The following is a 12149-nucleotide window of genomic DNA, read 5'->3' as shown; positions in this document are numbered from 1 at the left end:
ATAATCATTTCAATGGTACTTAGAAAAACACGAACAAAATATGAACGGATCAGAATTTCATGGGTTTTCAGAGCTTGCTGACATTTGATATATCATTCTTACTCACTTTACTGTTTATCAGACCGAAATGAGATACACAAATAAATGCTGAGAGAATTTGTCTACAGCAGTGCATTCTTTCCCTGCATACAAACCAAATTGTAAGTCATCAAAGGGTTGCTTGGCAAGCACGAAAATTAAAATGAGGAAGTATATTACATGATTGTCATTTTTTTGTCATTACTAGATAGACTGATCCATCCATTTCAACAGCAGGAAGGAACATGCTAAAAAGAAGGGCTTAACCTACTAAAGCTTTGGATGAGAGCATCTTCTCTTTCTTGTGTCAGTGCTGAGATGAACAATGACCACATCTGTCTGAAACTGTCCTATACTTTGTCTGATCGACAAGTCTCTTCTTATTGACATTTTTGTTTTAATGTTAATACAGTCAATCAAACAATAGCCTTCAGTTGCATCGTAGCTCTCAAATAGTGATAGCAGGTCTACATCAGTTTATTAATTATACGATCATGTTAATGATACATAAAGAGGAACTATCATTACTATACGATACAGAAAAAGATGATTTTTTTTCCATGTATAAAAGGAATAAGTAATATGAAAACATACCATTCACATAGTTGGTGGTGGAACCTATGCAATTCTTTCATTAATTCACGTACCAGTATGATCTCAGAAAGCCTTTGGTTATAAAAGCTGGGAATCACCTTCATTTGTTTAGATTAGCAGAAGTATCGTCCTAACAAAAGAAGACTAAGGAGCTGAAAATTACAATTTTATATTATTTGTGTGGGATTTTTGTTGTGATAGATCTTTATGGATTTTAAATGCATAGTACTAATTTTTTGTTGAGACAGGATAAAGACTTGGGAACACAATAAACTATCGTGAGAACACATTTATCCTTTAATATTGATGACATTTTATTGGAATTGGAACAAAAAGTAAATAAACCCTCAATTCACCTATAATACCTCTTCCTAGCACAGCATAATCTTCATTTGGAGGACAAGTGAGAAAAGCAGAAAGGGGAAAACACACAGAAAGCTACTGGAGCCAACTGAGATTGCTTTTTACTTCCATTTTCATCCATCCATATGGGATTGAAAAAGTCTATTTCTATCAAGTCCATGTTAGATTAATACTGAATTTTTAAATCCTACCTCCTATATATTTTACTATAAATAAATTAGTCTGAGGAGCAGATATTTTTCCCCTAAATTACAACTTTTACCCAAAATAAAATGAATGGCAGATATTTTTTGGTTCACTCACATCTCCTCAATGGTTCCTAAATGCGTATCTATGAACAGGTTGCATCAGAATCACCTGGTAAGGTTTTGTTTGTTTGTTTGTTTGTTGTTTGTTAAAATACAGATGTTAAGTCTTGTTTTGCAGATTCTAAATCTGAAAGGCTTAGGTGGATTCTAGCAATAGGCATCTATAATCTCCTAGGGGCACTGATGCGCAGAAGAGCTGCTATGGCTCTGTTTCAGAGTACCCACAGTTTTTTATGGATTCAAAAAATGGTACATTCTATGCGCACGCTAAAAGTAAGATATTCTATGTTCATATGTAATATATGGGTAAAGAGTCAGTTGCTCTCTGTTCATATGTAATAAAATTGAATTTATAAGACATTTCAAAGATTTTAAAACTTCAGATAGCTCTTCAAGTTTGGTAGGAATAAAAACAGAGATGCTTTTTTCCCATTAAAAGCTTAGATAACTTACTTTTTGGGGGGAAATTCTATTGGGCCTTTTGAAAATTAGCTATCAAGTATAGAAAATAGATACTTTGTGACAGAAAAGAAAAGCACTGGTGTTATTGATTTGGGTAAAGCAAAATACGGTGATCAAAAGTCAGTTGTATAATTACATTGAGTTGAATCCTACCTTGTTGATGTTTTGTAAATGGGGTTTAGGTTGGGGGAGGTATGGAGATTTGACAGTAAGAGTTTAGGGAACAGAATGATGTGGTTGACAGGCTGTTTGCGGAAACTCATTATTATAGGAGACTGATGGGGAATTCTACAATCACCAGCTGATAATATTATGTTACATTTGCATTCACATGATCCATCCCTGTCTCTGCTCACCATTACTTTTTGCATTATGTACATATTACTAAATCATACTTGAGATTATAATTAAAAATAAATTAAATGATTATTAGTGTTAGTGATCTTATAGTATCTTTAAATCTTTATATTTTGTGCTTTTGTAAGGATATGCCATTAAGAAACTATCAATTCTAAACACTAAAGAAGTTTTCTCTATATACTGCATGTAATCATATTTGCACTTTTTAAATACTTAAACTTTGTATTAATTAATGAAAAATTTGAAGCATTATAATGTTCAATAACAATATAATGTTCAATAACAATATAATGTTCAATAGCATGGTTTTATAGATTATAATGCATAGATTATGGTATTGGTGAAATTTTTATAGTTTAGGATATATTATGGGTAGGCTCAAATCAAAAAGAACAAGAACACATGTAAATGATACATAAAGTGTATTATCATATTTCAAGGTGTAGTTTGACAAGTCCTAAAGATTCATGTAAGAAACTGAGTTAATAATTAATTGTACACGCATACACTCCAAAACAGTTATAGGATCTATATGGCTTAGAAGAAGCTTTAAACATGGCCTACAAATGACGTGTTCTGGCTGAACATTAGCTACATAATTTTAAAAAGGAAATGTAGGACTAGGATTATTATTATTTTTAAATTGTGCATAAGACTATACTTTGGTTGGTATGCTTTTGGTTGCAGTGTTACTTTTATTATTCCCACAACCTACCGTTCTTTTGTAACTACCATTTGCTTAATGAATTCATCTCAGCCAACCCACCTGTTCAATAGATAATGCCTCACTTTTAATGGCCTTGTTTCCAAGCAAACTATACACATACCGCACGCACACACACACACACTATATTCAATTATATGCTTGAATAGAAACGTCCACTATCCTTTCACTACTTCTTTGTCTGCTTTCAGCCACCTCAGCAGTAGTTATTTAAGGATAGCTATAAACAAATAGTGTCCAACTTTTTGTTACTTAATACTAAATGTGAATAACAGGAAGAAATTAGACGGGATAGTTGTGGGAGGTCTTATATTCATGGCTGGAAAGTCTGAAGGAATGTCATTCATTGTTCTTTAATTTGGAATTGAACAATAACTGTGGGTGCACCCATGCCATAGTCCAGTTATCCTCAAATACATTAAAAATGCAGAATTTCCACAGAGATTCTGATTCTTTAGGCTAAGACAGGGCTTTAGAACTTAATTTTGCAAACGGCTCAGGTATTTTTAATGCAAGTACTCCATGGACTATAATTCGAAAATGTGGGCTACTGATGTAGCCAGCAGACTACGACTACACCGGAACTCCTTGAATTCAGCGTACATAAGAATCACTGTATTTCTTCTTAAATTGCAGATTCAGATTCAGTAGGTCTGGAATGGGACCTGAGATTCTACATTTCTAACAAGCTCCCAGATGATGCTGGTCCACAGACACCACTGTTAGGGATGGTATGCACATAGATGAAGGTATCAATGGCAAATACTGGACTGGTGTAAAGCTGCAGAACTGTGGAAAATAGTCTCATAATCCGTTTACAGGTCAGGGTTTCCTTGATGATTTCAAATTGAATTAATTTATCAGTAACCATGCTACAGTGTTAGAGGAAAGCACTCGCATTATGTATTTGTAAAATAATTGGAGTTGAATGTTAATCAATTTTTCCAAAGTGATGATCATGGTCTTATCAAAATTTCTAAACAATAATTTTAGGCATTGCAAATAAAGTACTATATTAGTTTGCTAGAGTTCTCATAACAGAATACCACAGACTTAGTAGCCTAAATAACCAAAATTATTTTCTCACAATTCTAGAGGCTAGAAGTCCAAGATCAAGATGTCAGCAGGTTTGGTTTCTGCTGGAGTCTCTCTCAGCTTGCAGATGGCTACCTTCTTGTTGTGTCTTCATATGACCTTTCCACTGTGCTCATGCATCCTTCATGTTTCTCCCTTTTTAAATAAAGACACCAATCACATTGGATTAAGGCCCCATTTAACTTCAACCTTAAAGGCCCTATCTCCAAATTCAGTCATATTGGGGGTTAAGAGCTTTCACATAGGAATTTTGGGTAGGAACAATTCAGTCCATAATGAGTACATATTAATAAATGTGAAGCCAGAATAGGTTTTATTAAAATTTTTTCATTGGATTTTTAGGGAAAAAGGCTCTTAAATATAAGAAGTTTAAGTTTATACTGTGTTAATGGGCTGAATTGTGTTCCCTTCAAATTCATGTGTTAAAGCTGTAGGCCCTCGTACCTCAGAATGTGACTGTCTTTGGAGATAAACACTTGAAGGAGGTGATTAAGTTAAAATGAGGTCATTAGGGTGGTTTCTTATCCAATCTGACTGGTGTCCTCAAAAGAAAATTGGACACACAAAGAGACGCCAGGGGTGGTGTATGTAGATGACCATGTGAAGAGGCTGCAAGATAGCAGCCACCTGCAAGCCAAGGAGGGAAGCCTCAGAGGAAACCAACTTCAACATTCAGAATAGTGAAAAATAAATTTCTGTTGTTTGAGACATCAGGTCTGTGGTATTTTATAATGGCAGCCCCAATAAAATACACAGTGATGATGTCTACAGGCAATAAGAGTCAGTCCAGGATGTTTTAAGAAACAACACACAGCTTTTGTCTTCTCTTATACTCAGTGAGCCATACTTTATGCATCTCTTTCACAGCAAGTGAAGGAAAATTCCTAAATATAAGACTAAGTACTACTGAATGCACTTAATATAAATTATTACATCTCAAACACAGGATGAAGAACAGACCACTCAGAGCATAATTCCAAAAGTTGTTTTTCTTCCTAAATTAAATATCCTAGTTTTACATGATCATTAACTGAGAACTAAATAGTTCCAGTTGGTAAGATATTTTATTTATTAAAATAGGAATATAATTACAATTAATTAAATATTAGAGTGCTTCTGACATTCAAAAATAAGCCTTACCTTTGTTTTGGGTTCTAGAATTTTTACTCCATAAATTGATATCTGCAACTCAACTTTAGGAATTTTCTGGCCTTCAGATTTCTTGATATGCCTTGCAAACTACAAATGAAATATTATTCACAAAACTGTAATTCTGTTTCTATGGAGAATGAACATGAACAAATATATAGAGTCTGAATTCAGTGTTGAACTTTCATGAAATTATTGCCCATTATAAAATATTTTATGAACAACAAATAGCTTTAAAATTTTAGAAATCAAAGTAACTTACCATTATCATCATTAAAATCAGATTACTTTTTAATAACTTTTAAAAAACAATTTTAATGTACTTCTTTCATGGTATTTTAAAAATTGTATTCATATCAGTTGAGAAAAAGAAAAATCTTTTGGGGAAGATAAGCAGAGATAAATTATTTTGTCCTGGGGATCTCTTGATTTTAATACCATTAGAAAACTTGAAGTCCACCAGTGCTGGATGTGCCATCTTTGCAATTTCTAGAGACTCACCTTGTTTGGTATACAGTCTTACCTAACCAAACCAATGAATAAAAGGAGACCGATTACTATATTCAAACTGAAGCTAAGAAATGATGTAATTATTCCAGCTAAAATATAGTACTCAGAGTTAGACTCAGCCTAGAATTACAAATGTAGTGAGTTTCTTGAAAACGTAAACTTTTTTTAATGCTTTCATAGTAGTACTAATTGTATCTTCTTAAGTGTATGAAAATGCTTGTTAGGTTCTGTTAAAAAAATCAAAAAGAAAGTCAGAATAATCATGTACTTAAGCATATGAAATGTCTGCCTCTCTGATAGCATTGTCAGATTTAGTGCCAGAAAAAAAATTACAGGAGCCCAGTTAAATATGAATATTAAACTATGTATACATTTTTAAACTTTTATCATTTTAGAGTACACATATACATTCTATATGTATACATACATAACACATATATGCTATTTAATATAAACATATCCCACACAATATTTGAAACATACTTATACTAAAAAATTATTCATTGTTTATCTGAAATTTAAAGTTTTCTGAGTGTTCTGATCTGTCTAGCAATGCTTTTCTCTCCCTACATTCCCTCTTTCCTCCTTTCCCCACCATTTTAAGAAATGAAAAAACCTATTGAAAAGAATAGGATTTCTTAGTCCACTTTTAGAACTTCCAAACATCATTTCCTAATATAGCATCTTTTCCGCATATGATCATCTTAAACTGACTCAAAATAGATTGCACATAAGGCAGGGTAGGGTTTCAGTTTTCTTTTGTGTGTCATATTTACTTGCATTGTGCATTTCTCTCTAATTTAGGGCAGATGTGAATACACATGGTATAGTTCAATCCTGGAGCAGAGAGTGGATAAGGCCTTTTTTTTCTTTTCATGGCCTTGCTCTGACATAGAGAATAATATAATTAACGCATGTACGAATGCCTTGAAGTGTCTCCCTTTATATGCCAGGGGGAGTGTCTCCCTTTATACCCATTTTAGGTGGTATAACTTTTTAGCTTGCTGTCTGTTATGTTCTATGAATGTAGGCAGCTTTCTTTCTTTCCTTTCTTTCTTTCTTTCCTTTCTTTTGTATCCAGCATTCTTACATTCTGCACATGAATTCTAGCAATATATGCCAGAGAATTTTTTTGTCTTCGAGAAAATTGTTTTGCTTCAGTGAAAACTGTTAAAAATTATCCCGGCTCTCTCTCAAAGAAAGTGGATTAATTTTGTTTCTCTTCCCTTCATAATCTCCTTCTTGCATTTGCATAATTAAAACAATTTGGGGAAGTTCACATATGAAGGCTTAAAAAATCCATCTATGTGAATGAACATGAACAACCATTCCCATCCCGGGCTGCGGAAACACTCAAAGCTACAGTCCTAGGGGCTGTTCTTCTCCAGAAACAATGAGCAGTGGCTCTTGAGGCCTTTTTCACATCTGGACACAACCACTCCTGTGACCTCTTTTAGTTTCCAAAAAGTCTATCACAAAACAACTGTTAATATTAAACTTATCTGTTGAGATATTTCTTTTCTGCCAGGAAAAATAAAGGGAAGAAATAATGGGAGAAATGAAGAAAGGAAGTAAATAGGGACTGGAGGTAGAAAAAACAAAGAGAGGAAGAGAAGAGGAAACAAGAGAAAGAGATAAAGAAAGATAAACATAAAATATCTGATCTAAGGCATGTGAAGCCTTTTTCTCTGCTTCATAGCAAGATGAAGCAATTGTGTTCAAAGATTCGTAGGTCATCCAGTCTAATACCTTGGTCAATAAAATGGGTCTGCAGCAGTCAGACCTACAACCTAGTTGTGCAGCTACTCATCACTAAATAACTCTTTTCTTTTGCACAACAGATTTTCTTTATTTAGAAAATGAACTTCCCAGTTCTATTCTCACGTGTACCAAGGTTTATACTGGTTATTGACCTTGACTGTTGAGTAAATGTTGCAAGACACTCATGCTTAAGGTTATATTCATTCAATCTGTATTTTAGACAGAGTATAATATTCTCATTCAACCCATTTTTCTGAAATTTAATATTACTGTATTCTATAGTTTGCATGTTCCCTCCAACTCCAAGTCTCTTCTCTTACTTGTAGACCTCTTAACTGCATTCCAAAACACTTGTTGAAACTTCTATGTTGAAGACATGCTCATCATTCTAACTTACAGTACAGTCTTTTCTCTCCCTATTTACTATTTGAAGATTAACGCTTAAAGACATTTTTTGCAAATTTCTTTCAATTTTAGCTTAAGGGAATTCATTGTTTGATCTTCTAAATAGTGTTCTACCCTTAAAACTTGCATGTAATTATCCAATAAAAATTATTTAAAGGGGAGTAAAGTTTAAACATCTTGGAGAATAGCTGGTTACAACAAACAAAAACAAACTTATCACCATAAAATGACGGGAAAGATGAAGTATTACTCAAAATGCATAAAGTACTTAGTAAAATATATGTCCCTGGCAGTAAGCAGAAGAGCTAAAGAAAACTTAAAGGAGCACTACTGAGTTTAAATGTCATCACCACACAATTTGTATTCATTTCTCAGAGTACTTTTGAAAAAATGAAATCTAACTATATAACTAATGAAATATACATCATTAGGCAAGAAAATTAATAAATTTTTCACTTTGGGCCAAATAGTCTGAGCTATTATTCCTCTTTGTGGTTCTTATATTTAATTGTTAATTTATTCCTATAGGGAATATTTTAAAATAATTTTAAATCCTACTTTTAAATTATTTTAAAATCCTATAGGGAAATCAGCTATGTATGTATGTTTGTAAATTAAGCTCTAACCATTTTATTAATTAAATGACTGTTATGAAGACCAGAGCAGTGTGTCATACCATGGGGATATAATGTACAGCATGGTGACTGTGGTCGGTAGTTAATAACACTGTATTGTATATTCAAGAGTTGCTAAGAGGGAAGGTCTTAAAAGTCCTCAACATGAGAAAAAGCATTTTCTGATTATGTATGATGATCGATGTTAACTACTAGACTTATTGTGGTGATTATAAAACTAAAACAAGACAGAGTGTCATGTTACACAGAGAAAGTGAGATCGAATGAAAAATCTTCTGGACCTAGATTTAATTGAACTCAACAGTAATCTCCAAGGCCACATTCCTTGAGGTAGCTTCAAGTAATTCTAATTTAGCTCCATCAGGGTAGGGGTCTCTTCTCTAAAACTGAGGTCCAGGAATGCTACCCCCTTGTTATCTCTCAGAGAAATCAAGAAGATTTAGATCTATGCATCAATATTTATTCACATGTAAACTTAAGCAGATTGTTTAGGATATATATTGAGTCCTCTAACATTTACATTAGTTGTATTACTAAAAACAAAACACTTAAAAATTAAATTCATTACAATTACAATGATATTAAATATATAGAAGTTGAAAGGGTGTTTAAATGATTACATTTTAGAAAATTTTGTATTTTCTTAAGTCTTAGGCTAAAACATGATCAAGACAAGAAAATATGTTGTTTTGACAAATATAGAATCTGAAAGTAAAAACTTTAACATTTATAAAAATGATTACATGTAAGAAAAATTTATAAACTATAAATTCTCCACTAAGTGACTGAAAAAGAGTACGTAATAAAATAAATCAAATTTTTAAAATTTTTCTTAAAACATAATCAGGCATCATTGAACATAGAAGCATGAAAAACTGATTATTGAAAACGTTTAAGTTTTCCATCATATTGCATTCTTAAATTGCAAATTCTTCTTTAATGTCAGAAGCCAACATATTAATATTGCTAACTTTTGAAAAATTTAGTAAATATAAATAAAAAGTTACTTTATGTAGCAAATAAAATAAAATACTAAACTATAGCGGTTAAAAAAGCAGTCAGAATACATGTTTAAGAAAATTAAGCAGGAAATTAAAATGGGGGATGTGCACACAAAGCAGACTTAAAGAGCAAATTTCTTTTCTTTTAGTAGTGCCATAGCACCATCTTCTGGCCATTTTGACATGACAACAGAATTAAAGAGGAGAGAGGGCATGAATTATTTTTTTTAATGTAAATACTCATACTTTGCATTGTAGCCTCTGATGCACACTTAAAAAAATAAATGAAAAATAGATTTTAAAAAGCATTGTTTTATTCATTAATTCATGAATAATTACCCTCAGATAGATTTTCCTGATCTACAAAATTTTTGCAATCAGTAGAGCAAAGATTGCTAATTATATATTCTGGAAGATATCTGAAGGACAAAACTACTCTTAATGAAGTACGCATTTTTAAACTGTATTTTGTAATTTTTATCTTATTGGAAATCACATTCCAGACTCTGTAATTTTTATCTTTTTGGAAGTCATACTCCTTTCTTAACAAAGTATATTTCCAAACATGAAAAGACATAGGAAATGCACATGAAGTCCCACCAAAATCTATAAAATCTAGCCACTGTTTCTAAATCATTTCATTGCAACTATCTCTACATTTTATCTAGCCATTATGTAATTGAATTATTTTGGTTTTGGATCTGGTTGACTGAATAGAGAATTTTCTAAGTATAAAGAAACATTAAATGTAAATACTATTATTCTTTTATAAAACATTTTGACTATAGTGAAGCTGGACTCATGCTCAAAAGTGTGAAACATTTCGAACACTTAAATAGAATCTTATTCTAAATTCTCTGCTAGTACCTAAAAATTCTGGCAAAAGAAGGGCAAGTCTGAATTATTATCTAATGAGTAGTAGAAAGAAATGGTTAGCTAGTCTAAATGGGAGTAATATCACCTTAAGACATTTTAGCATATGTACTTAAAACATTAAATAAAATATTTACATATAAAATGAATGGATAAAAATAGTATCCACTTTTATTTCTTCACCCAGAATACAAACCATCCCTCTTCAATTTTTCTCAATTTAAACACTAATAGATTAATATGACATTCTCTAAGCAAAGTAATTTTAATGTTTATGACTTTGCCTGGCACAATCTGAGACTTAATCTTCCTGTGAAACAGCTGTGTAATCTCTGAACTAAATAAAGTTAGAGAAGAGCTGTTTCTCAAAAATATTGTGAGAACAGCTACAGAGAATAACAATTAACGGTGTAAATGAAGTACAGTAAGTCCTTAATGTGTCAATAGGTCCTTGAAACTTCAGTGAAACGATTTATAATAAAATTAATTTCACCAGAGGCTAATTGATATAAACAAGAGTTAAGTTCCTGCAGCATCTTATCATTATAACAAAACAATATTGAGTGAAATGACATAATTTGAGAATCTGTTGTAGTGGTATGTTACATTACAATTTTCTTTTTCTCAATAAGAAAAAGATGAGAATTCTGATGGAAGCAACCTAAGTGTCCACTGATTGATGAGTAGATAAAGATACATATAATGGAATATTATTCAGCCATAAAAAGAAAAATATCTTGCCATTTGAGACACAGATGGACCTTGAAGGCATAATGCTAAGTGAAATAAGTCAGACAGAAAAATACAAATACCATATAGTCTCACTTATACATAGACTGTAAATAATAATAATAACTCATAGTTACAGACAACAGATTGGTGGTTGCCAGAGGCGGGGTGGGGTGGTGTGGGGGTGGGGGGGGAATAGATAAAACTTCCAGGTATAAAATAAGTAAGTCCTGGGAATGCAATGCACAACATAGTGATAACAGTTAATAATACTGTACCATATATTTGAAAGTTGCTAAAAGAGTAGATTTTAAAGGTTTTCATCACAAGAAAAGATAATTGTAACTGTGTGCTGATGAGGTTAACTAGATTTACTGTGACTGTTTCATAATACATACAAATATCTCATTATTGTGTTGTGTACCTGAAACTAATGTAATGTTATATGTTAATTATATCTCAACAAAAAAGATGAAAATTCTTGCTGAAAACAATGTCTTTGCAGATGTCATACAATTAAAATGTTAAAATCTTGCTGAAAACAATGTCTTTGCAGATGTCATACAATTAAAAAAAAAAACCATTCAAAGATGTGTGATATATAAGATTTTTCTCAGGAATTTGCTAATTAGAAGTATGTGGAGTTGCTTATTAAATGTCTTTTCTGGCTCTTAATCTCACCAGTTTCCCATGCCCACTCATTTGTCCATTAGGATTTGTCCTCTTGGATTTGTCCATTAGGACATCTTTATCATACAGTGTCACTGCAAAATTCTGCTTTGGAACAACTCTGAACTCCACATTTTCAACTGGTGGGCATGATATTCTAACTATTAGAGACAGTTGTTATACCATTCCCAATTTATGAGTTAGGACATGAGTCCACATTGTCCAAACAAAGTAAAGGCAAGATACTGAATGTCAAAAACTACGAAGAGTATGCCACATTCAGAAAAATAATGATGTGTACATACTCATTATTAAATATATTTCTTTGATCTGATGATTTATTTAATAGTTCATTTTTAACATAATGAAGCCATACTTACCACAGTTATTCATGTTTTGAATTTCCATCAATCTACTGATGACTGAAGACAGG

At 32.2% G+C, this 12149-nt stretch overlaps 1 protein-coding gene across 14 annotated transcripts in view; it reads right to left on the bottom strand.

The window, feature by feature from the left end:
- GULP1 (GULP, engulfment adaptor PTB domain containing 1) overlaps nucleotides 1–12149 on the bottom strand; it is a 206306-nt gene that overhangs the window by 31654 nt on the left and 162503 nt on the right. For all 14 annotated transcript variants that reach the window (XM_025039383.1, XM_025039385.1, XM_015596407.2 and 11 more), the window contains one exon: nucleotides 5125–5223. In XM_025039383.1, the coding sequence (XP_024895151.1) occupies nucleotides 5125–5223 (99 nt within the window). The remainder of the gene's footprint in view (nucleotides 1–5124; nucleotides 5224–12149) is intronic.

This window comes from Pteropus alecto, unplaced genomic scaffold (assembly GCF_000325575.1).
Source record: "Pteropus alecto unplaced genomic scaffold, ASM32557v1 scaffold3, whole genome shotgun sequence".
Classification (NCBI taxonomy): domain Eukaryota; kingdom Metazoa; phylum Chordata; class Mammalia; order Chiroptera; family Pteropodidae; genus Pteropus; species Pteropus alecto.
The sequence above is the reverse complement of the archived record's forward strand: the minus strand, read 5'-3'. Positions and strand labels throughout refer to the sequence as shown.